Here is a 27,099-nt window from a genome sequence, read left to right on the forward strand (position 1 = left end):
CGAGAAAATAGTAATGCTAACATCAAAGCAGCCTTTCATATAGGCCGCACAATCATTCATACATAATGACCATAGAAACAAGTGATCTGAGGATCCCGATGAAGGACCCGGTCCCCAACACTGGGTTGGGACGTGTATAGTGGCTAGTAGGGGAGAAAATCTAATTACCATGATCTCAGACCCTTTGGGGGTGGGCCCAGAAGCCTGACAAAAAAGTCCAGGAAATAGCGATCCGGCAACACCAAAACAAATCACAATTGAATTAGATCTGTAAAAAATGAGAGAAAAGAAGGCCACAAATTGGTCATGAATTTCTCTGGTTAACAGATTCGAGCAAGATACAAGCAGCCAAAGAGAAAACCAGAAGTAGAAAAATAGATTAATATAACTCAAATGAAATAAACATACAAAAAAAATAAATATGTATAGAAAAGAGGAGCCCAAAAATGGGACTGCCCATATGTTGAAGATAAATTAAAAGAAATTGAGAATTAAAGTGAAAGAAACGAATGAGTGATGCAGTGTTATCCATAAAAATAAATAAAGGAAGATCCTGCACCCAAAGAAGAAGGATAGAACCAACATCATAGTTGTCATTATGCTCACCATTGATCAAGCCCAGATCTGTCAATCAAGAACCATCAACAGATGATTCCTTAATGTGTAGAACGACCTCAACTACATGTACAGAATCGGATGTCCGAAGGTTCCCCAGAAGGGTGAATCTCCAAATGTCATTAAAGGATAGGCGAAGTCTGTGGGGCAATAGAAAGTACAAGAAACTAGTAAGACATCTGTAATGTCCCAAAGTATCACATACATAGAATGCAACACTGCGCTGTATGGAATCAAGTCATGAAGCATAATATGAAAGTTCATGAAAAAACTGAACTTACATCATTCCAAACAGGATCTGTGTGTCTGTTGTATAGTCTAAGTAGCAGTACTACAAGGTCCCAACATATAGGTAAATCTATATAGATGTTTGACCTAATCTTGAAAATGATTAGGCCATAGACACCAAACCAGGAAGTCGTACCGTGCAATGGAAGGTGTTATGTCTACCTCTATACTGGTAGAGATCTACCACTGCATGGGGTGCATTATAACTTATTTTTTCCTTTATCTTTATTTTTCCTTTGTTGTCTTGACCTCATGGTGGAACGGGTAACGCTGGGCCGCCTGTATACCTTCAGGGGGCGTGGTTACATCCATTTGGCTCCCTTCCATTGTACGGTACGTGGCCCGAGATTATACGTGCCTTTCTGTATCAATAGTCACGTCCACTAGAGACGTTGTAGACGGCAGTCCTGATACGCCCATTGACGTATTTAACCCCGGACAAATGCCAACACAGGAAGTTTGGTTACCGACTTCCTGGTTTGGTGTCTATGGCCTTTGCCGCTGAGGTAAGTAACTTTGAACGGGTAGCTAGGCAGAATCTTTCACGCTTTTGGCTTTGTTTTATTTCTCATTTTCAAGATTAGGTCAAACATCTATATAGATTTACCTATATGTTGGGACCTTGTAGTACTGCTACTTAGACTATACAACAGACACACAGATCCTGTTTGGACTGATGTAAGTTCAGTTTTTTTCATGAACTTTCAGATTATGCTTCATGACTTGATTCCATACAGCGCAGTGTTGCATTCTATGTATGTGATACTTTGGGACATTACAGATGTCTTACTAGTTTGTTGTACTTTCTATTGCCCCACAGACTTCGCCTATCCTTTAATGACATTTGGAGATTCACCCTTCTGGGGAACCTTCGGACATCCGATTCTGTACATGTAGTTGAGGTTGTTGTACACATTAAGGAATCATCTGTTGATGGTTCTTGATTGACAGATCTGGGCTTGATCAATCGTGAGCATAATGACAACTATGATGTTGGTTCTATCCTTCTTCTTTGGGTGCAGGATCTTCCTTTATTTATTTTTATGGATACCACTGCATCACTCATTCGTTTCTTTCACTTTAATTCTCAATTTCTTTTAATTTATCTTCAACGTATGGGCAGTCCCATTTTTGGGCTCCTCTTTTCTATACATATGTATTTTTTTGTATGTTTATTTCATTAGAGTTATATTTATCTATTTTTCTACTTCTGGTTTTCTCTTTGGCTGCTTGTATCTTGCTCGAATCTGTTAACCAGAGAAATTCATGACCAATTTGTGGCCTTCTTTTCTCTCATTTTTTACAGATCTAATTCAATTGTGATTTGTTTTGGTGTGGCCGGATCGCTATTTCCTGGACTTTTTTGTCAGGCTTCTGGGCCCACCCCCAAAGGGTCTGAGATCATGGTAATTAGATTTTCTCCCCTACTAGCCACTATACACGTCCCAACCCAGTGTTGGGGACCGGGTCCTTCATCGGGATCCTCAGATCACTTGATTTTATGGTCATTATGTATGAATGATTGTGCGGCCTATATGAAAGGCTGCTTTGATGTTAGCATTACTATTTTCTCGTTTCTTTTTCTTTATTTCACTGTTTGGAGAACATACATTTTTAGTGTCTCTTTTTAATTTATAACATTTGTGTAGGTAATTTCAAGACAAAGATGAATCTTCATGAATGTTTATACGGGAATGCTACGTCCTGACGAAGATGGACATCATCTGTAATCCAGCTAGATGTGTTTTCCATCGAAACTACCTGGTTTAAGGCGCCATGCTCACGATACTGTTTTACGTATTTGTGGTTTATTTTGCATGTCACATTAGTAGTTGACGTATAGCATCCCATGTTAGACTTTTTAGAGTATGGGTTTATGAATATCATTTTTGTGAAGACCTTTCAGTTTCTTGTCTATTGCAATGTTCAAACTTCTAGATTCGGAACTAACGACTTTTTTTGCTGCCACTATCAGGATTTAATCCATTTTCGAATTCATTTTGAAACCATCCTGACTATATTCGGTTGGCTAGGATTTTTTCCACCCGAGGGATTCCCTTCTCTCGAGTGGATTTTATCCTTCGACATTGACTTGGACTTATTTTGGACGATGGTGATTATTACCCAGCTTGTAATTGGGCAGCAAGTTGTCATGATCTCTGCTTCCAAAAGATCAGGACTTGCCCGACTCCCTTGGAAGCAGACCCATAACCCCGGTTCCGAGTGCCAGCCAGTCCCAATTGGGACCTTTTGGACCCTGTCCTGGCGCCTGTGGCACCAGGCTCATAAAGATGCCCAGTCCCAGCGCTGGAAGCGCCGGGCTCATAATGCTTGGGTGGACTTACCTGCAGCAGACCATGCTGCTTACTTACCTGCCAGTTGAACCCCTGATCCTCTTCTGTTTGGGACTACTTTTCCTGTTGGGTGGGGCAGGAGCCACTCCCTAGTTTCAGAACACTGGAACTCTTCTGGAAAGCAGGAACTCTTTTCTTACCTAGGCGTGGCTGTGGAAGGAGACACCTAAGCACTACAGGAGGCTATTTAAACCACACCCGATGGATGAATCTTGCTTTGCGTTATTCTGCATTCTCTGCAGCAGAACGCTCATCGTGTCTTCTGCTTCTGATCCTGGGCCTAAGGGAACAAAGGCTTACCATCCTGGAATCCAGTCTTCAGCAGCACCTGTAAAAGACAAAGAAAGAACAGGTTAGCACTACGGTCTTCAGTGGCAGCGCATCTCTTACCTGGTCCATCGGCTGTCACCAACGCCTCGCGCTGCATTCCGGCATCTGAAAGACAAAGGCTTACCTACTCTTCGCATGCTCCGGAGGTCTTCGCACTGCATTCCGGCATCTGAAAGACAAAAGCTTACCAGCTCTTTGCACGCTCCGGAGGCCTTCGGCGCTGCATCCCGCATCTGAAAGACAAAAGAAGGTGCGTTTAAAGACATTGGGATACTTTATTACTCACGTGCCATTACTCCTTCCCACGCCGAATCCAGTGGGTATTCCAGCACCCTTCAGCTTCTCTAAAGCTCCGAACTTGTACCTGCAAGATAAAAGGGACAGTTAGTGCGCATCGTGAAGCAGGCTACAAGCGCTTACTTACGTGCTTCCAGGCGCTTCTATTCCTCACGCGGGTTCGATCCTCAACTCTCATCAGCCCGCCATCCGCCATCGCCGGAACCCTGCAAAACAAGAGATATCATTACAAAAGACTTTTAAGACATTTGAAGTGCCCAGAACTTACCGTTCGTGCAGTTAACGACGGACAGCAGTCCTCTGAGGTCAAGAGGCCTGCACCCTTATCCAGTGAAGAAACTGGTTACGGCACCCTGCCCCGAGGCAGATGGAGAGCTCGGCGTTCACTTACCTAAGGTGAGGGCGTTAACCTTTGGGGTTCTACAGGAGAAGAGAAAGGGAAGAGGAGAGAGGCACCCAATAACCCCAGTTCATTAATCCCATATTTTCTATCTGCAGACATCTTACTCTTCGAGTCAGACATACAGTGCACAGAGGTCCAGCCCAAAGAGCCAACCGTGTGTTACACATCACCTTTGAAGATATGGCATTCACCCAGTCAAGACCGGCGCCTCTGCGGGAATCAGGTGAGCGTTACAGATCGCAAAGCCTACCGCAAAACTCCCACCCAGGCGCTATGGAAACCTCGGATACCGACCAGCTAGCCCAGTTACTTGGGGAACTAAGAGCAGAAGTGCATGCAGCCCGTCAGGAAACAAATACTCTAAGAAGGGAACTGATTATTTCCAAGGAGCGAACAAGACGATCTCGCTAGACAATTGCTACAGTCACAAGCCGGACAAACTCCGTTACCCGCATCAGGGGCAAATCTTCCTTCAACATCCTCTACGAACCCAATGCAGATCAACCTACCTGGGAATGTACCTCTGGCTCCGCCCGAACGATTTTTGGAGGTTTGCAGTATTTATTAATCAGTGCCGGTTGCACTTCTTATGCCGGCCAGCAGCCTTTCCAACTGATCAAGCTAAGGTAGCTTTCGTGCTTTCGTACCTTAGTGGTAATGCAGCAGACTGGTCGATCCCTCTAGTTAATCAAGATGATCCGGTTCTCCATGATTTTCAAGCTTTTCAGCTCAGTATGGAAAAACTGTTTGCAAGACATTCACAGGGGCAGGCCTTGGACAATGAGCTCCTTTCATTGTGACAGGGTAATCAAGACCTTTTGGCTTATATTGCGTCTTTCAACAGACTGATAGTGGAAACTCGATGGCCTGAGGACAAAAGGATTACGCTGTTTTATAGAGGTCTACGTGGAGAGCTCAAAGATGTGTTATCCCAAGTAGTGAATCCCCCGCAAGACTGTTCGGACTATATTGACTTAGTCGTTCAAATTGACCACAGACTGCAGAACAGGAAGGCCGATCGTTCCAAGTTTGATGCTCGAGTATTTTCCAAACCACCAACTCCTACCAAAGGAGTAGACTCCGGGGGACCCATGCAAATAGGGGGCCTGAAAGGACCACTAACACAAAAGGAGCGGGAAAGGAGAAAACAGCTGCAATTATGCCTCTATTGCGGAAACTCGGGGCACTTTCTTGGAGACTGTCCGGTGAAACCAGCCAAGAAGGCAGTAGGAGCTGCAGTTACCAGGGTCACAAACTCTGAGCAGGGAAACGACCTCGCCCGACAAGAATAGAGGTCCTCTTGCCGAGCGTTAAAACCAGTTCCGTGACCTCGCATTTCGTGATACCTATGGTCCTCATTAGCCCTGAACATCCGGATCGATTACATGCGATTGAAGCTTACATCGACAGCGGTGCCATCGGCAATTATGTGGATCATGAAATGGTTTTGAGGATGAATCTGACTCTTTGTCCAAAGGCTGTAAAGGACGTCATTACTACGGTGGATGGTACGGAGATAGCCTCCGGACCAGTAACGCATACCACCCAAGAAGTGACGCTAGTAAGTCAAGATGGACACCATGAGAAGATCGTGTTCGATGTGATCAAGGCCCCTCAGTTCCAGATTATTCTAGGAATTCCTTGGTTAGAGAAGCACAATCCTCAGATCGATTGGCGAGCAAGAACGGTTCAGTTTCCAGAATGTGTCTCTACTTGTCAACCTCGACCTGGTGTTGCACTGGCAGCAATTTCCTCGGAGGCTCCCCAGTTACCTCCTGAATACCTAGAATTCCAAGATGTTTTCCGGAAGGATCAGGCTAACTCTCTACCTCCTCATAGGTCTTATGACTGCCAGATAGACCTGATACCTGGATCTACTCCTCCTTGTAGTAGAATTTATGCCCTCACCGAGCCTGAGAATCTTCACCTCCGACAATACCTGGATCAATACCTAGCGAATGGGTTTATTCGTCCTTCCAAGTCCCCTGCTTCCTCAGCTTTGTTCTTCATTCCAAAAAAAGAAGGGGACCTTAGAACTTGTATAGATTATCGCGCCCTGAACCAGATCACCATTAAGAATAGATATCCGTTACCTTTGATCCCTGAACTCCTGGACCAAGTCAGAAAAGCATGCATATATACAAAGCTGGATCTTAGAGGAGCCTACCACTTGGTACGAGTAAAAGAGGGCGATGAATGGAAGACGGCCTTCCGCACCAAGTATGGGCTATTTGAATATCAGGTCATGCCCTTCGAACTTTGCAATGCCCCGGCCGCCTTTCAATATTTTATGAACGATGTCCTCAGAGAGCTCATAGATGTGTGTGTTGTTGTTTACATTGACGACATCCTCGTTTATTCTTCATCGGAAACTGAATATCGGAAACACGTGAAAATGGTCCTCGAGAGATTGCGTCAACACAAACTTTTTGCTAAGTTGGAAAAATGTGTTTTCAACGTGACTGAAGTTGAATTCTTGGGATTCATATTATCACCTAGCGGAGTGCGTATGGATTCAAAGAAGGTCGATGCAATTCTCAAATGGCCATCGCCATCCTCTGTAAAAGGTGTTCAAAGCATGTTAGGCTTCGCTAACTTTTACCGCAGGTTTATCCCCAAATTCTCTCGAATAGTCCAGCCCATCACCGCCTTGTTAAAGAAAAACAAACGTTTTGAATGGTCTACCGAGGCGGAACAAGCTTTCCAGAATTTGAAGACTAGATTTATCTCTGCACCGATCTTAAAACATCCTCGCCCAGAACTCCCCTACATCGTTGAAACTGATGCTTCGAGCCTTGCCATGGGGGCAGTTCTATCACAAAAGGACACAGTAACCAATCAGTTGCATCCCGTGGCATTTTGGTCCCGCAAATTCTCGCCTCCTGAAATCAATTACACTATTACTGATAAGGAACTTCTAGCTATCAAGTCCGCCTTTAAGGCTTGGCGGCATTATCTTCTGGGGGCCCGACACACCGTTACTGTGATTACAGATCACCGAAACCTGCAATATTTGAAAACCGCAAAAGCTCAATCCTCTAGGCAACTCCGTTGGGCACTATTCTTTGCCGAGTTTGACTTCATAATTACCTATCGACCTGGTACAAAAAACGGTAAAGCTGATGCCCTTTCTCGGATGGGAGTGGAAGAACATTTGATCAATCCTAAACCTGTACCTATCATTCCCGAACAAAGAATTCTAGGTGTAATCGCCACAAAATCCATAGAGGAAGTTAAGGATAAAGCCAGGCTACTGGTAACTCCAGCAGACATACAGAATTGGCATCTGCAGGGAAAGGACTTTACGGTGAAGGACAACCTATTATATTTCCAAGAACGGTTATACCTGCCCAGCACAGATTTACAGAAAAAGGTAATCTCTTGTTATCACGATTCTTTAATGGAAGGACATCCCGGTATGACCAAGACCTCGGAAAAGATCAAGCGCTACTTCTGGTGGCCGTCTTGGAAAAAAGATATCAGAGACTTTATAATGTCCTGTGGAGTATGCGCCCAAAACAAGAGTCAAAAGGAAAAACCAGCCGGCCTCTTACGCCCTATTGACATCCCGCCTCGCCCTTGGCATACGGTTTCTATGGACTTCATCACCAATCTACCTCCATGCTCCGGATACAATACGATCCTAGTAATCGTGGACCTATTCTCCAAGATGGCGCATTTCATTCCACTCAAAGGCTTACCAACAGCAGCAACTCTGGCCCGAGAATTTCTCGAAAACATCGTCCGACTGCACGGTTTTCCTTCAGTTCTAATTTCAGATCGAGGTAGTCAATTTATTTCTCATTTTTGGCGAAGTTGCTGTCGGTCGGCTCAAATTGATGTGAGACTTTCGACCAGCCACCACCCTCAAACCGACGGACAAACCGAGAGGACCAATCAAACTCTGGAACAGTATTTGCGCTGCATGCTACAACAAACTGAAAAAACTTGGAAAGATATCCTTTGAATAGCCGAATATGCCTACAGTAACTCTGTCCACTCGGGAACTGGGAAGACCCCGTTTTTTCTTTTATACGGTAGTCACCCTCGAACCTCGGAGTTGGATCCACTCCAAGATCTTGGAACACCAGCAGTAGACCACCTGCATTCTACAATCACCCAAGCCTTTAAGGAAGCCGTTTCTCACCTTCAAAGGGCTAAAGAACAATACAAGAAAGGAGCAGACCAACATCGGAAGGAAGCCCCCCAATATCAAGTAGGAGATCAAGTCTGGTTATCTACCAAATATCTACCTCTAAAAGGACCACGCACATCCAACCCAAGATACCTTGGTCCCTATTCCATCACTACCATAGTAAATCCAGTAGCGGTCAAGTTGGACTTGCCCCCTCACATGAAGATACATCCGGTCTTCCACGTCTCTCTATTAAAACCCGTGCAACCTCAAACCCGACTAACTACATCTCCAAAACCTATTCTAGTTGATGGAGAACTCGAGTTTGAAGTCAAAAGCATCCTGGATTCCAAGATCTCCAAATCTAAACTATTTTACCTGATTGACTGGAAAGGCTACGGTCCCCAAGAAAGATCCTGGGAACCTGAGGAATATGTCCACGCGCCTCGTCTAATCAAAAGATTTCATCGAACATTTCCTAACAAGCCCAAACCCCCGGAGAAGCCCGGTTTGGGAGGGGCCTTGAGGGGGGGTGCTGTCAGGATCTCTGCTTCCAAAAGATCAGGACTTGCCCGACTCCCTTGGAAGCAGACCCATAACCCCGGTTCCGAGTGCCAGCCAGTCCCAATTGGGACCTTTTGGACCCTGTCCTGGCGCCAGTGGCACCAGGCTCATAAAGATGCCCAGTCCCAGCGCTGGAAGCGCCGGGCTCATAATGTTTGGGTGGACTTACCTGCAGCAGACCATGCTGCTTACTTACCTGCCAGTTGAACCCCTGATCCTCTTCTGTTTGGGACTACTTTTCCTGTTGGGTGGGGCAGGAGCCACTCCCTAGGTTCAGAACACTGGAACTCTTCTGGAAAGCAGGAACTCTTTTCTTACCTAGGCGTGGCTGTGGAAGGAGACACCTAAGCACTACAGGAGGCTATTTAAACCACACCCGATGGATGAATCATGCTTTGCGTTATTCTGCATTCTCTGCAGCAGAACGCTCATCGTGTCTTCTGCTTCTGATCCTGGGCCTAAGGGAACAAAGGCTTACCATCCTGGAATCCAGTCTTCAGCAGCACCTGTAAAGACAAAGAAAGAACAGGTTAGCACTACAGTCTTCAGTGGCAGCGCATCTCTTACCTGGTCCATCGGCTGTCACCAATGCCTCGCGCTGCATTCCGGCATCTGAAAGACAAAGGCTTACCTACTCTTCGCATGCTCCGGAGGTCTTCGCACTGCATTCCGGCATCTGAAAGACAAAAGCTTACCAGCTCTGCGCACGCTCCGGAGGCCTTCGGCGCTGCATCCCGCATCTGAAAGACAAAAGAAGGTGCGTTTAAAGACATTGGGCAACTTTATTACTCACGTGCCATTACTCCTTCCCACGCCGAATCCAGTGGGTATTCCAGCACCCTTCAGCTTCTCTAAAGCTCCGAACTTGTACCTGCAAGATAAAAGGGACAGTTAGTGCGCATCGTGAAGCAGGCTACAAGCGCTTACTTACGTGCTTCTAGGTGCTTCTATTCCTCACACGGGTTTGATCCTCAACTCTCATCAGCCCGCCATCCGCCATCGCCGGAACCCTACAAAACAAGAGATATCATTACAAAAGACTTTTAAGACATTTGAAGTGCCCAGAACTTACCGTTCGTGCAGTTAACGACGGACAGCAGTCCTCTGAGGTCAAGAGGCCTGCACCCTTATCCAGTGAAGAAACTGGTTATGGCACCCTGCCCCGAGGCAGATGGAGAGCTCAGCGTTCACTTACCTAAGGTGAGGGCGTTAACCTTTGGGGTTCTACAGGAGAAGGGAAAGGGAAGAGGAGAGAGGCACCCAATAACCCCAGTTCATTAATCCCATATTTTCTATCTGCAGACATCTTACTCTTCGAGTCAGACATACAGTGCACAGAGGTCCAGCCCAAAGAGCCAACCGTGTGTTACACATCACCTTTGAAGATACGGCATTCACCCAGTCAAGACCGGCGCCTCTGCGGGAATCAGGTGAGCGTTACACAAGTTTCCAGCAGCTCTATTGTGATATTAGAATTTTTCTTCACATTTTGCACTTTATTTATGTTGTATAACTGTCTTATATTTATACTTACTCTTATATGAGCTCTGATCTATTTAATAATCATTTTAATGTTTCTAATTAAATAAAGAAAAATAAATACATTTTTTTAAAAAAACTTGTCTATGTATTATGTGTAGTGATCTGAGGAGTTGATTGAGGGACCGCCCCGAATACTGGTGGGATTGTGTTGTTTATAGTGGACTTGTTTATATCCGCTGGCTTGATTTCTGTGCCTTGTTTCTGGTTGTTTCCTCTCTTGCCAGCGATGTAGGGGGTACCCATCTATTGTATTGCTGACCCAATGAGTGCTGGACAGGTTCACTGCCAGTTTCACAGGCAATAAAAGAGGCATAGACCGAGTTGTTGATTTAGGTGTCTGAAAGCCCCTCATCCATCTGAAACTGGATCTGATTCAGTGAGCGAGCCTTTGTTAGCTCTGAGTTGGAATTTACTTAAGAAAAGCTGCCATTCCCACCAAGGAACTCGTACAAGAAGGACCAAAAAGAAAAGGGTCATATCACAGGACTTTATAAACATATGTAGTCATTTTATGGCTACCTTTGCAGGTAAAAAGGCTACATCACAGTGAATGCAAGTAAATGTATACAGATGCCACAAGTCTGTTTCTGAAACACTGTCAGGTGAGGAAACTCACTAAGGGACAAAATGAGGTGCTTTCTGAGTATCCCAACTCCTGATGGCCTTATAGGCTACCAAGACTGCACACCCAAAAAAAGTTCAAGACACACAAACAGACAGCAATAATATTAGAGGTCTCACTCAAGTGAGAAAACGGGACTTTCTACCTTAACAGTCATTGTGCAATTAAGTGAGTTTTTCGAAATTGTGCGTTTGAATGTGCACACACCCAGCTACCAATCTTAACTTTGCATGCTGATAAATCTGACTACCAATTTCCTTTTTAAGTTACTAACAAGAAAATCAGTCACTAGTATGGAGCATCACAGATAAACGTTTCATATTAGGTAATATGATGTTATCTTGATTTTGTATCTTTCTTGCTTTCTCTTTTCTAGTCAGAGTCCCAGGATCAGGTTTTCCTTCGCTGGACCACTGGAGAAGCAGCGACGATGCACATCCTGGTTGTACATGCTATGGTCATTCTACTAACACTTGGGCCTCCTCAGGGTAAGTAGTAACTTTGAGTGGGATGAAAAGTGATACAGTACTAGAACACATAAGTTGATAATTTGGGCATTACAGCAACCATGAGTAAATAAAATGCCAGATCGACCCAAAATCTGTTTTGGAGAAAAGGGTATCAGCAAAGCAAAGGTGGCGATGGCTGGAAGGCTTGGAATTAATCTTAACCACTGGCATTGCTCTGGGCAACTCTCCAGGCCATCGTTCTTTGCCTGTTAAGCGATTAAAGAAATGGAAAAGATAGTATGCAAATCAGGCTTGGTCCCACCCCAAAAGAGACAGTAAAGCTCGAACTGCTTGGTCACATCCCTTCTGCACGACACCACAAGCAACCCCAGAAATGTTTCACTGCTGGACAAAATGACGACCTCTTTGTATAACGTGCTTGATGGTCCAAGTGTGAGAACCGTTTGGCAGCAGTGTTATTTTTGTTCTCATCACATTTGTGGAGAAATTCTATCAGTGTAACTAAAATAAAAACTTCTGCATTGAATTTCTCTACCTAGTGGAGCCTGGCTCGGATCACCTTGCCTGGCTGGAGAATTTAAAATCACGGGCACAGCGCGTGAGCGTGCATGTTGTCCAAGTACGGTAGCAAGTGTGAAAGCAGTTTGGAGGTTGATATCAGCAACACGTTGAAGATATCAGTGAAGGAGCACTGCCAGTGCCGCTCACAGCCGTGTTTTGGCACAAATTGTAATTTTAAGAAAAGGTGGAAAAGTAAATCACAAACTAGCTTGGAAGACATTGAAGCCAATCCCTGTGTAAAAGGAATGGGGGCTCTAGAGAGCATAAGTATTGTGCAAGGTAAAATTGCAGCCTTCCTTAAACCCTTGTCACCTAAATCATCAGACCATAAAGAGATGAGAACAATAACTAAAAATAAAGAAACAACCCCTTACATAACAGGGGACACTTCTCGATTGGACCTGATTGACAATAATTCCTTGCTCAATGTATGTCTTGGTTTACAAAGAATCTCCATGGGAGTACCTAATTTAAACGTGTCACGGCACTCAACCGACCCCACAGCAAATATCATTGGGGCGATTGCAGCATCTTCGCAAAGTCACCTGACTTAGTACAGATTGCTGAATGTTCATATGCCTCCTCAACAGATATCAATGACTCTTTAAACACCTCTGAGACATCGGAAGAGGAACAATTGGAACCAGAATCACTCACCATCCTCAAGGCACTATTCTCCTTTTATACCAACCTTTACAAGGAGCAGCAAATTATCAAGATTGGCCTTGTTAGGCTAGTGGATTTTATTATTTCTGGCGGCAGACTTGAACAGCAAGACGAGGAACGGGACTCGGCCAGCCCTTTTTTGAACTGTAATTACATTCTTCAATTGTTACACTGTGTTCCACAACTATGCATGTTAACAACCAATGACATCTCTTTGGTGGAAATTCCAGCTACTGATAATGAAACCAACTGGGCAATTGCATATTTTATTTCTCCAGTAATTGTTGATTTAATAAGGGTTTATACTAAAGTTTTTTATTGTATGGGCTTTGAACTAACAACATTCCGAAAACAGTTTCAACAGTATTCACACCACCGGAAACACACCCATTGAGAAGAAAATCTCTCAAATCTGCTGCAGAGATGGACTTGTTTGTACAGATAATAGTTTTGGCTTCATTTTGGCATTGGCTTCAGACGCTACATTAAAGTCAAAGAACCCATGTTTTAATGAGGGAGATTTTGATGAGGTAGCTTGACCAACAACTAAAACTGTAAAAACACTGATAGTTAACTCTATGGAATACAAGGGGTTTGAAATATTTCACTTTGAAATTGCAGCGCCAATGCTTTTTACTGGAGTCGGACCTTTTTATTCTGCAAGAGACTTGGTTGACTTGTCGATATCAGTTTTATAGATACCAAAATGTGCAGAGTTTGGCACAGCGCAATGCGTTGGTTCGACGGTTTACAGGGTTGATTATTGGTACAAAAAATGAATTTTGTTTTTTGAATTTGTCCCTTTGTAAGAATGGCAATGTCCTGGCACTATTTTAACTGTCAACTGCCTCTTTGCAGCGAATCTTGATTGTAAATGTCTACGATCCTCTGGGAGGTATGGGGACTATGAGTATTTTGTTTCTTATTGAAATGGTGATTGACAAATGTAATCATTATAGTCCTGGTGGCCATTTGATTATTGCCAGTGTTTTACATTTGCAATGTCGCCCTGTGAGAGCCTTGGTCCTGGGGAAGGATTACTACCTTGATCTGGTTAAAAGTTCTCATGGCATTTCAGCAATGGAAGTGGATTGGTATGACAAAAATGATAAGGGTGCGGCCAGGGGTCTGGCCTTCTTTTATGGAGAGATTACATTTGTTCCTTCTTTACATGGAGCCTAACCCCTCCCAGCCCCTTCCTCAAATGGTAATACTTTTTCCTGGATCAACTACATTCTTGTGCCTGGCCCTTTATTTACAATTGTCCTAAACAATAAGCTTCTTCCTAATAGTCTAACAGTCCATTTGGTAGCAAACCTAACACTTAAATTGCAAAATAACAAGCTAGATAAATTAATCCCTGGCATATGCACTGTCAACATGACTGTAAATATGCATGTCTGGACAGAAAAAAATGTAAATACTTTTAATACTATTATCATAAAAATAACTTATTTGCGAAGAAACAGTGGGCCTGATTCATGGAACGTTTTCATATGGGATTGCACCATTATAAAACACTTCAATGAATCAGGCCCAGAATGTTTTAGTGATTTGAATGAATATTATGAAAACATTTAAAAGTCTATTGAAATTATTTTTAAAAAAACTTTTAAAAAATAATTGCTGTACGAGTCAATCTCGGAAAATGTTTGATAGTATTAGGAAAGCTAAACAAAAAAATCAGCTTTAACCTCAGAGGAAGTACAAGACGCAGTGGGCTGATTAAACAGCCGGTACAAAAACTGGCTGAAATGGTATAAAGGTTCTACCACCACAGCCCAGTGGCAGATCATGTTTAATGAGCTTCGCTCTGCAAATTTGCATATATTTATAACCGTTTTCCTTCTGAGCACACTGATAAAAGGGAGATTAATCCAATTTCTGAAACCTTATGGTATAACTATGTACGAGATCTGTACTATAAAAGCAGTGCTCCCCCTGAGATTATTCCTATAAAGCTTTTGTACTATGACAAACAGTCTCAAATTCTCTGTGGAGGAAATCTTTAACATTATTCAAAAGCTGAAACCTTCCCGGGCTCCCAGTCCAGATGGGGTTGCCAGCTTAATTTTGAAGAGGGACCTGGAAAAGTGGGCCATCATTATTTACAAATTCTTTTAGACAAATCCTGGACACGTTGGTCATCCCCAGTAGTTGGAAGGAAATCCATACTTTAAAAAAGGGCTCTCGAGACCTATGTTCTAATTATCACCTGTTTTTCCCTGCCTCTCAGGAGCGACACATCCTCCGAGGCAGCGCCTAAGGCTGCGGGCACCCCTGGGGGACGAGGGGGGGCGGAAGCACCAGCTCCGTTCCCGGTACACAGCCCTCAGGAGGGAAAAGGAGGGGGGCGGTGAAGAGGTCTCAGAGCAGCCTTCCAAGGCTTATGTTCTGCCAATGGACATCTCATCCATGGACGAGGATGACCAAGCGTCCATCCATACAATCCACGAGGAAGACCATGGCGCAAGGCCTAGCACTCCATCATTCCCTCCTCAGCTGAGGTCAATATCTATGGACATCCTGTCAACTCTCCACATCCTAGTAATGGAGATCCAGCAGAGGTTGCCCTCAGCACCTGCACCCGTTGTACTGCATGCCCCTGACCAGCCTCCGCTTGAGAAGATGAATCGGAATCCGACACTGCCGCATCACCATCCTCCACCATGCCGGGACTCGACTCCACCGGCGGACCCGGATACACACACAAACACTGGTGTGGAGATGACCACGGAAACCGACGAAGATGAGAACTTCGTCCCGGCAGACGATGAATCACTGCACCTGGACGCCCCTCATGGAGGCTCTCCACCAGACGAGGTAGGATTTCACTCGATGATCTCCAGGGACTCAGAGCTGTTCCAGCTGGTGCCCAAGGAAACCAAGAAGGAGGGCTTCCTACATCAGTGAAAGGAGTCCAAGAGGAAGACGATAATGACGGTACCCTTTTAGCACGACATTTGGGAGGAAGGCCTAGCCCTCATGAAAAACCCATGCACGGCTCCAACGAAACAGGAGAGGTTGGAGAAGAAATACAGGGTGCCGGACTCTGCACCCAAGTGCTTGAGGTCACAACCGTCACCGGACTCAGTAGAGTTGGCTACCGCAAGGAAATGTTCGGCAAACCCAGCTTCTGCATCATCAGTCCCGTGGACGACGAGGGGAAGAAGATGGACGCCATGGGGAAGAGAGTCATTTACACGGCGGCATCCATGATCAAGGCGGCCAATGCTCTGGCTATCTTGTCCCGTAATGACCGGGAGCTTTGGTACAAGCTGGGCCCGATCTTGGAAATCCTCCCTGATGACAAGAAAACAGAGGCTCTCGCCCGCTTTCAGGAAGGGGAGGTGGAATCATATCATGCCATTACGCTGGCAGTGGACATCGCCGACACAGGCTACTGACAGATGGGAAACAGAGTTTGCCTTTGTCAGCAGGGATGGTTGAAGGCCACAAACTTTTGCCAGGGCATTCATGCAAAGGTGCCGGACATGCCTTTCGACAGCAAGATTCTGTTCGGGAAGGCGGTCGACGAAATCCCATCAAGCCATAAAGACAGACACGGAGGCAGCACGTTCCCTTGGCACTCTGCAGCAGCATTGCTCGTCGTCTTTTCGCTCCTCCAGGAGAAAATCGAGCTGATCGTCTATGGAATACTTTGCGGCATACAGGCAACCTACTCAATCCTCCACGCAGGAAGCCTACAGAGGATGCTCCCAAGTCTATGGTAGCGGAGGTCAGCGTTGCAGTCGCCCGCAGAGCAGGGCGCCAATACCCAACCAAGCCTGGACGCTCTCTTACAGGGCACACCTTGGCGTTCCAAAGCAGGTGTCTTAGTATTCCCCCTGTGACTCGACAAGAACATCATGTTGCACAGCTGCTGCAGAAGGTCCACGCCATGTTAAAAAAGGGGGTGATTGAGCCCATCCCCCAGTGGCTCTGGGGCTCCAGAGTGTACTCCAGATACTTTCTGGTTCGAAAGAAGATGGGATGGTGGAGACCGATCGTGGACCTGAGACGTCTCAACAAGTACTTGAAGTCCCAGAAGTTCAGGATAGTCACGTTGCAGCACATGCTTGGCTAGCTGGAACAAGGCGACTTCCTGGCGATGCTTGATCTGGAGGACGCCTACTTCCACATCCCCATCCACTTGAAACACCGCAAATTACTGCGGTTCGTGGTACGGGGACGACACTATCAGTTCAAGGCACTCCCCTTGGCCTGAAGCCGGCCCCAAGGGTCTTTTTTATTTTATTTATTTATAACACACCACAGCCCGAAGACATCAAGGCGCACATATACACGTAATACAACCAAAAGTTCACCGGGCATGGGAGGCAGGACGGAATAAGCGGAGCAAGGGGTTTAGGATTATTCAAAGAGGAGTGTCTTCAGGTTTTTCTTTTAAGGTCTTATGTTCTGAGCGCAGTGTTACAGGGAGGCTGTTACAGATTTTGGTTGAACATTTTGCAAAGGATCTACCAAGTCCTTTTGATCTTTTGAAAGTGGGACAAAAGGCAAGCTAGGTATTCGTCGATATGAAAGATAGTAAGGGCGCATACCAAGAGGTAATTGATTTCAAGTAACTTGGGGATTTCCCATAGAGGCATTTGTGTAATAAGGTGGCTGCTTTGAATTTACAACTAGCTGCGACTGGTAGCCAGTGCAGTCCCTGCCAGTGCGTAGAAATATGACTCTTTCTGTGTCAAAGTTATCCTCTGTGAGGTACGTGCCAATGTTCCTGAGCAATTTTAGGTGGTGTGCGCAGTTTTTAGTGATCAGGCTCACATGGGATTCTGCACTCAAAGCACAGTCTGTTTGCACGCTGAGTGTATTGATTTTTACTTTTATTTGGATGATACAGTCCTGGATGGGGAAGGACCGATAACAGGCATTGAGTTTAGCTCTTGATTTTAGGGAGCCAAAGATGAGTAGCTCTGTTTTGCCCTTATTGAGGCATATCCAGTTATCCACCATCCAGGAATCCACTAGGTTATAGATGTTATAAAGGTTCAGACTATCAGTAGCATAGTTCCCTGTGACCTCCAGGACCAGTTGAGTGTCATCTGCATAGTTTGTCCAAAATACACCGTATTCCTCCAGGAGACTGCATAGGGATATGATGTACACGTTGAACAATATCGGCGACATGCAAGATCCTTCTGGCACCCCGCAGGTGGACAGAGTGGGGTCTAAGGAGGTGTTACCCCTGCAAACTCTTGATTGTCTCCCTGTCAGAAAGGAGTGGACCCACGTGCATGTCATTTCAGAACAATGGCAGGCGTTCCTTAAGGTATTTAAAAGTCGCTTATGGTCCAGCAAGTCAAATGCGGTCGAGAGGTCCAATAGGACCAGAAGGCCAGACTTACCCTGGTCCATAAGGCTTAGTGTGTGGGTCTGAAGGTCAACAAGAGCTGTCTCTGTGCTATGAGCGGGGCGGAAGCCGGATTGTCTCGGATGTAGGAAATTGATAGATTCAATGAAAGTCTGAATCTGATGAGTGGCTTCTTTGTCTAAAACCTTCAGAAAGAAGGCCTTAGGTTTGCTGCATCGTTGGGATCTAGTGCTGTTTTTTTCAGGAGGGGCGTGATAGAAAATATTTTGATAATATCAGGGACTGTGTTTGTGCGAAAGGGGGCATTAATGAATCTTGCAAGAAACAGAGAAAAATTCCCTTGTTGTCTAAAATCATTTTCGGGGGATGACATTGTCAGGGACCGTAGACGGTTGCATGCTACTTAGGGTTGTTAGTAGTTCAGCACTGGATACTTGGGTGAAACTGAAAGTAGTGCACACTTCCGTTCGACCCAGGGATTGGGCTAGGGAGGAAGCAATGAGTTGGGAAGATAGACTCTGTGAGTTTATTCGAGCAGTGATCCGATCTTGAATTTTTTACCTTGCCTTGAGTATTTTTTCTTGAAAGGCTAGTTGAATTTTGGTACAGGCCATATTGGGTGGAATAAATGCCATAATTTGGGCTTTGGGTGGTTCTCAAGGAGTTTTAGTATTTCAAACATGTTCCTAGATTTATTATTAGCCTCCGGGATTTGTTCATTGTAGAAATTCTTTTTTGACTAAAGGATCATGTCCTTATTGATATTCTCAAGGGTTTTCCATGCATTTCTATTGTGGGTCGAGAGACATTTAAGCCAGCATCTCTCTGCTCTTCTTGTTTTGGTTTGCAAGGATTTTAATGCAGATGACAAGCATGTTTGATGGTTAGGATTGTTCCGGACCGCCCGTGTTTTAAGAGGGGCAAGCTTATCCAGGAGGAGAATAAAGCTGGCATTAAAGGGCTCCATAAGCGAGTCACGGCGTCTAGCGCTGAGGTGGAAGACATAATATTTGAGATGCATTCTTGGAGGTCGGAATGTGACACCTTCTTCATGTTTCGATTGGTGATTCATTTGGGAGGATTAGCTAACTTAGTTAGGGGTGTCTGAAGGTAGATATCGAAATTAATTGTGAATTGAGCAGACCAGATGCAAGATGTGGTGTGGATTATCTGGACTTTAAGATTTTTGTAAACAAATCAGTCAAGGATATTTCCTTTGATATTAGTAGAATCAGTATTCAAAACATGGTGATCAATATTATTTAGAATGGGCTCAAGCAGGATAGCCTCTTTGTCTAGCGGATCTCCTCGCCAACGGTTAGGGTCAGCTATAATTAGGGTAGCACTGTTGGTTCCTTTCAGATTTGCTAGGAGATGTGAAATTTCGTCATTGAAAGTATCCATGGCAACTGGTGGGCAATAGATCATGATAAGGTTTACACAACTGCGGGGGGTGGGAATGAATTTGAGGTGGAGAATCTCATAGCCGCTGCAGAGGCTGGAAGATTTGTGTAGGGAGATGTTGTTTTTTAGCTATAATTGCCATAAAGCCCCCTCCCCCGTCCCTTGTTTCTGTTCTCTGTTTTGGCAATAAATTGTATAGCCATCTGGGACCGCAAGGTTTATCATGGGCCCACTAGTCTCGGAAATCTATGTTTCGGTCAGGAACATTAAATCTAGCTCATTGTCAATGATAAAGTCATGGATGTCCGAGGCGTGTTTGTTTAGCGATCGCGTATTAAGTAGCACTGACTTGAGCACAGATGTGCAGACAAAGGTACACGATAGGCTATTCAATGGAGACCACCTCTTTGAAAATGCAGTCAACAAGACTCTACAGACCGTAAAGACTGACATTGAGATGGTGTGTTCTATAGGCACTCTTCAGCAGAAGAAGCTGTCCTTTCGTTCCTCTGAGTCTAAAGGGAGAGTCTCAAGGTCATCCAGTGTTTTACCTCCCCCTATCGCACCCCTACCATTCAACCACCCAGGAAGCTTATAGGGGACGCTCCGAGACCTATGGAAGTGGAAGACAGCCTAGTCGTCGCCCCCCAGTCAGGACGCAGATGCCGGGCTAGGCCTGAACCGGACCAAGACCTGCACCCCCACTTCTGCACCCCAGTGGGAGGCAGGTTATAGCAATTTGTTGATCAGTGTTGAAAGAGCTCCACAGACAAATGGGTGCTCGATGTCCTTCAAAAGGGGCATTGTTTTGGAATTCCAGGATAAAGGCCCTGAGATTCCTGTTCTGCCATAAGTACTGCACATGACACAGCTGCTAAAGAAGGTTTCAGCTATGCTAAGCAAGGGGGGACAGTACCAGGCCCTGAGTGCCTCTGGGGCTCTCTAGTGTACTCCAGATACTGTCTGGTAAGGAAAAAGTCAGGAGGGCGGAGACCCATTCTAGACTTGGGATGCCTCAACAAGTTCCTCAAATCCCAAAAGTTCAGGGTGGTCACATTGCAGCAGGTGCGAGACCAACTGGAGGAAGGAGATTTTCTGGCGACCCTCGACTTGGAGGATGCGTACTTCCACATTCCCATTCATCGCAAACACCGGAGGGTCCTTTCTTTTCTTCGTTCAGGGGTGCCATTACCAGTTGAAGGCCCTGCCCTTCTGCCTCAAATCGGCCCCATGGGTGTTCACCAAATACTTAGCCCCGGTGGTGCGCATCTGCACCGCAAGGGAATCCACATCTATCATTATCTGGACGACTGACTCATCCGACCCTGCTCTCATGCGCTGGCAGTCAAGCACACCACAGAAACCATTCAGACCCTGTCTTCTCTGGGATTCTCGATAAACTTAGAAGTCCTGCGTAGTACCATCTTAGAACGCACTATTTCTGGGTGGCTGCCTCGACACTTTGTTGTGTCTAGCGAATCCCTTGTATCGGCTATCGACAGCTTCCTTTGCAACAGTCCGGTCCATCAAGCCCCTACTGGGTAGGATGTCCTGCTGCATCCATTTGGCTTCCTCTTGCAGACTACAGATGAGGCCCCTTCAAGAGTTTCTGAATGCCAGATGGCAGCATGTCACCGGCACATGGCCCAACAAGATCAACCTCAATCGGGCATTCCAGCGGGCCCTGCAATGGTGGTCAGTTCGCCTGCATCTCGCGCAGGGCACTCCCTTTCAAATCCTTGCGTATCAGGCAGTCACAATCAATACACCCACCTAGAGGAGTGGGTGCCCCACACACGATAGGCTCATGTCAGAGGGGTCTCGCTACCGGAAGAGGAGTTCCACATTAACGTCCTGAAGCTGCGGGGGTATTCTGGGCCCTCAAGTCTTTTCAGTCTCAGGTCCAGGGGAAGGTGGTGTGGATCTTCACGGACAACACGCCCACCATGTTTTACATCAGAAAGCAGGGCGGGCATGCTCCCCCACTGTCCCCCTGGAGAGAAAAACTCTGTGGTGCTGGGCCATTGCTCAATGCATGTTTCTTGTCCCATTTCTCCGGGCAGATGTCCAAAACACCATCGCAGACTCTCTCAAAGGGGAGCTGCAGTCCTTCCATGAATGGGAGCTTCAATAAGCACAAATGTCTCGTCTCTTCGGCGAGTGGTGTCTCCCCCAAATCGACCTCTTTGCGACAGCTACGAACTCCAAGTGTAAAAGGCTTACCAGCAGGTATCCTCAGCCAAGGAGTCTGGGGAACGCATTCTCATTGCTTTGGTGCGGCCTCTTCCTGTACACTTTCCTGCCGATTCCACTGTTCCTACGAGTGTTCAGCACACTTGGACGTTGCCACTGCAAGATGTTCCTCATTACACCGGCGTGGCCCAGGCGTATCTGGTATTCAGACCTTCTCCATCTGTCAGTGGGTTCAGCCATCAAACTGCCTCCACTTCCAGACCTGCTCTCCAGAGAAGACCCAGCGTCTCCGAGCCTCACGGCCTGGCCCCAGCAGCCCAAGAATTTGGACACTACTCGCTGCCTTCAGAATGTATTAACATTATGGCCAAGGCCAGGGTTGCTACAAACACTAGTGAAATCGCTTTACTGTGTGGTGTCGGCCACAGAAGAATTCTCTGCTGCGCGTGACGGCGCTGCAGCTTCTCCCGTACCTGCTCTCGCTGGCCCTGCTTATGCGTCTATCAAGGTCCAGCTGACTGCTATAGCCCAGTACACCCAGGTTCCAGGCAAGCTCTCCAGTGGTTTCACAGACTTGTTAAGGAGCCCTCCGATGAAGGCTCCTGCCCCGGCTTGGGAGCTAAAAATGGTACTGTCTAAACTGCTGGGGCCTCTGTATTGAACCTATGGATTGAGCCTCTTTGAAATTTCTTTCATGGAAGTCCTCCTTGTGTGTGGTGATCACCTCCGCCAGGCGGGTCGCGGAACTGCAGGCTCTCTCCTGTGAACCTCCCGATTTGTCGTTGCACTCAGCTACAGTGGTTCTCTGAACTCATCCTTCTTTATGCCAAAGGTACCGTCAGACTTTCATCTGAACTAATTTTTGGTTCCGTCAGTCTTCGGTCATTGCATTCGCTGGATGTTGCGTGTGCCCTGTATGTTGCACGCACAAAAGACTTTTGAAAGATTTCTCAACTTTTTGTCAGTTTTGGACCTGTGGGACATGGGTTGGCCCTGTCGAAGGCTTAAATCTCAGGTGGCTCTCTGGCTGTATCAGACATTGCCATCGTCTGGCCAACAGACCGCTACCAGGCCGACTCAGACTCCATTGCACCAGAGCCATTGCAGTGACTACAGCATTTCTCTCTGGTGTTCCTCTACTCAACATCTGCATGGCTGCTACATGGAGGTCGCCCCACACCTTTGAGATTCTACTGTGTCGATAGGGATTCTAGGGAGGAGTACTGGGTTGGCCAAGCAGTGCTTCTGAATCTCTTTGCATGAGGTGAGTCAGTTACAGGGGTTGTGTATGTGTATTGCTGTGTGCTCGTATTCATGGGCATGTGAATCAATGCAAGACCCCATGCTGAAGAAGGAACAAGTTACTTACCTTTAACTCTTTCCAAAAAGGTAGCAGGTGCCTCTCTTCAGAAAGAACATGGCATGATAAACCTGTTCTGTGTTTTTTTCCCACTTTGAGAGTTCGCAGCCATCGCTTATTGCTCACTGTACCTTTCACAGATGGGAAATATCCATTTGCATATCAGTCTTTGTCCCACCCAAATGGGCAGTCCAGCACCAAAATGCTATGGCAATTCCCTTCTGAACAAGAGTACCAACAGCAACCCCATACAAGTGTTTCAGCCTTGTTGGGACCTCATCAGTGAGGTGGAGCTGTGCCTCTCTGAGCACAGTGAGCAGGGAGTCCACGTCTGGGTTCCCCCAGGTAACTCAGGGTGACTAACCCCAAGTTCCTTGCAAAACAAAATTAAAAAAGGTAGCAGGTGCCCCTCTCCAGAAAGAACATGGCATGATAACCTGTTCTGTGTTTTTTTTTCCCACTTTGAGAGTTCGCCATCGCTTTTTGCTCAGAGAGGGGCGCCTGCTACCTTTTTAACCTTTAACTCTTGTTCTCCAGCTCAGGTCTTGCATGGATTCACATCAAACCCTCCCTCCTTCCCCTCTCTGGATCTTCTTGGTTCATACTCCCACTTTACATGCACAAGCAAATCTGAAGATGGTCCCATGAGGTGGAGTTTTGGAGGAAGAGTGTCATTGGCTAAGACAGTATGACCCAAAGTGACACTTTTAAGGCTATAGAAGCGACAAGCAGTTTTTAGCTTAAAGCTAAACTGCTTTAATTTTGCTGAGGATTGCCTCCCTGAGGACAGGGAAATATTCACGAACATGTGAATCCATGCTGGAGAACAAGAGCTACAGGTAAGTAACTTGTTCCTTGTTTGACACAGTACACATCACCTTAGAGTGGGGTGTGGTGGGGATACTTTGTCCCTATGACTTTGTTTTTGGTAACTTTATGGGCCTCCATGTCCCTTTGTTGACAGTTTTTTCAAAGAAATTACTTAGAAACAACTCATCAACATTTTTATTTTGGGGGGGGGTGAAAACATAAAAATAATATGAGGCCGGGAAGCCCAGAAAGAAACACACCAACACAGGTTACAAAGAACATACAAGTGCTTTATTTAAAAGCTACAACAGTTACCAAAGTAAATTGACAAACGGATAGCTATTCGGCTCTCAGAGTAACGTAACGAACTTCAACGAAGGTTCGATGCATTAGTTAGAGAGACCATACATTGGAATATTTAGGTCTTTTATACGCTTTATCCAGCCCTTTGCCAACCCTCTCGCGAGTTAACCATTCTAGGAGTCGGGCCTATGTGTTCCTTGCCAGGTCAATCCTATAATATATGCATTTTGATTAGTTTCGCTGATATAGTTGTACATTTACACATAGGTCAACAGTAGGACAAGGTCTCAGTTCGCGACCCCGACAAGTGGCCTGCAGGCATATTAATTATTCGTGTGAATTTTACTCAGAATGTCATTCGGCCTCCATTTTGATGTTCAGGGTGACTTCCATATAACAAGAGAACCTAAAATGGCGGCTTAATCCAAGATGGCGACTTACATGACTTTCTCTAAGGTCAAGACCTTGCCGCAGAGTTTGTTCGCATTTGATGTTTAGACAACTTGGCGTAGGCCAATACACATACAATTGTTGCTATAGGAGGCGCATAACATTGTTTCAATTCCGACAAGGGGGGGTTACCCAATCCTCCCTCTTCCTAATACTATTATCCCTACCCCAACCCTATTAACTCCTTACTCCACCCCCCTATATATTTCGATTCGTTTTTTAAAAGTAATTTTTTCAGTAAAGTCGACAAAACAATGCAATACCACTTTATGGTTACTTGCATGATGTGCCCAAGACAGGCTGATGGCAGTAGATATTTTCTTACCATGTTTTTATTATCTTTATTATCTTCTTGTGTGCATCTTTGCATTTTACTGCTAAATCCCTTTTAGAGTACTGAATACCCTAAAATGACTGTACCACAAGATTTTCACCTGCCCTTTGGCCATCGTGTATTTTGGCCTTTTTCCTACCCTCTCAGGGCTGGATTTGCTATATATGGGAAGCCCTTTCCTGGGCAAAGCCTCAGCTTTTCTGGCAAAGTGGCGGTATGTGTTTGTGGCCGGACGTGGGGGCTGGGACTTTCTGGTCCCAGTCCACATGCTGGCCAAGGTGTCACTGCTGCTGGGAAGATGTGGTGGCCAGAGACTACCTCTGATTAGGTAGCCCCTGCCAGTGTGAATGGTGCAGATCCTTACCATTTGTGGGCTTGAGGGTTACTCCAGCTCAAAACCTGAAGTAAAGGAGGACTTTTGCAGCCCTTCAGGAGATAGTCATTGAAGCTAAGACCTCTATGAAGAGGAGCATCTCGCTGAGGAGCAGGAGTTTGTTGTTGCAGCCATCCACATTGTCACTTTGAGCCATCCTGGCAAAGCCCTGCTCCTTTGCTGGTCTCCAGAAGGCCTTCAACAGTGCTCCAGCCCGTGGACTGGTGGGAACAACCAGTGTCTATTCGGGCCTAAGGATCCTGCCCTTAAAATCCATTGTAGGTGTCCCAGAAGCACCATGTGGGCTGACCAGCTTCCTCTTGGACTACCTCGCTGCATCAGTCGCCATCCCGACTTCGGACTTTGTATTTAGCAGACACTCAACTTGTGAAACAAGAGGCCTCTCTGCAGTTGCAGAAAGAATAGGGGTCTTGGAGGACCAGCATCTTTATTTCTGTCAAGGGGGTCGACTTCTGCCATTTGTTCACAGTGGCCATCATGTCTTTGGGGTCCCCTAAGGTTGTCGACAATGTGGTGGTCCTTTCTTCATCGTTGCCATGTCCCTGAGCTGTCTTGTGCTAGGAATGGTCGATTCCGGCTCGTGGAATCGCCCACTAGGTGAACCTAAATCACAAACCCGAAAGTGACCTCTGCCACCGCAACTCTTGGAACACCTCCAATTGAAGCAAGGCATGGCGACCCAGCAATTTCAGAAATCTCTGAAGTGGCCCCTGAATATATCGGAATACAGGGAATGAGAAAACATACCTGTTCCTACCCCCACATCCATAGGTTTTTTGGGATGAAAATTCCTCTTTTTTAATGTGGCACACTCCACCTTACAGCGGAGTGCTGTAGGGGTATTCTGTATCGCTTTTTCCTTTATTTTAGTACAGGCTGGTAGCAGTGAACCGTGTTTTCAATTTTTTGGTCTGCATGCCCTCTGATGTCTGGAAATGCATTTAAAGGCATTCAATTCACAGGATCACTCTCAGGTTAGTGTGTGTTTTTTTTTTTTTTTAGCTGGACTGGCAGAAATGGGTTTTGGGGCCATATGGTCCCAATAAAACATTTCAGCCAGAGCATGAATGTTGCTGGGCAGACGTGGGTGTGTGTGGCTGTCCATGATTAGATAGCCCTGACCTGTTTGAATTAAGTAGATCCTAGCCTCGTCTGTGGTTGCCTGCGGCAACCCTGAGCCCAAATGTTCGATAAGATCATCTCTGAAGCCATGACTCAGGTTGCGTAATGGAGCCACGAATCAGAAGAAGTGTGGAGCCTGCATTGAAGACGTGGAAGACTACTGCTGCGGACAACTGGCATTGCTCAAGCCATCTCCCGGTGAAGCCCTGCTACTCTTGATGCAAGATAAGACCTTCCACTGCTTCTACCCCAGGACTGGTGGGATCCACTAGTCACATGCCCTGCACTAAAAGCTTGCCATTGGTGGATGTTTGTGGTGTCCCTGGACTGTCCTGTGATCTGCTGCCAAGTCATCTCTACTGTGCTGGGCACCATCCCAAGCTGGAGCATGGGACTGTGCAGGTCGTCGACCTATGGCCTAAGGTCAACTTTGCTGCTGCTCTTCTTCCAGAAGCGCTTCCCTACTTGGAGTCTGATCCTTACCACTACCACAAATCTTGCCTGCTGAGCCCTGACCGGGGTTGCTTCGCTTCTGCACTTTGCC

At 46.0% G+C, this 27,099-nt stretch overlaps 1 protein-coding gene across 1 annotated transcript in view; it reads left to right on the forward strand.

Annotated features, from left to right (window-relative positions):
• Positions 1-27,099, forward strand: part of INTS1 (integrator complex subunit 1) — a 2,112,141-nt gene that overhangs the window by 1,332,601 nt on the left and 752,441 nt on the right. The window contains exon 26 of the mRNA XM_069647642.1: positions 11,527-11,638. Within this exon, the coding sequence (XP_069503743.1) occupies positions 11,527-11,638 (112 nt within the window). The remainder of the gene's footprint in view (positions 1-11,526; positions 11,639-27,099) is intronic.

Source organism: Ambystoma mexicanum, chromosome 2q (assembly GCF_040938575.1).
Source record: "Ambystoma mexicanum isolate Mex_15411 chromosome 2q, UKY_AmexF1_1, whole genome shotgun sequence".
Classification (NCBI taxonomy): Eukaryota; Metazoa; Chordata; class Amphibia; order Caudata; family Ambystomatidae; genus Ambystoma; species Ambystoma mexicanum.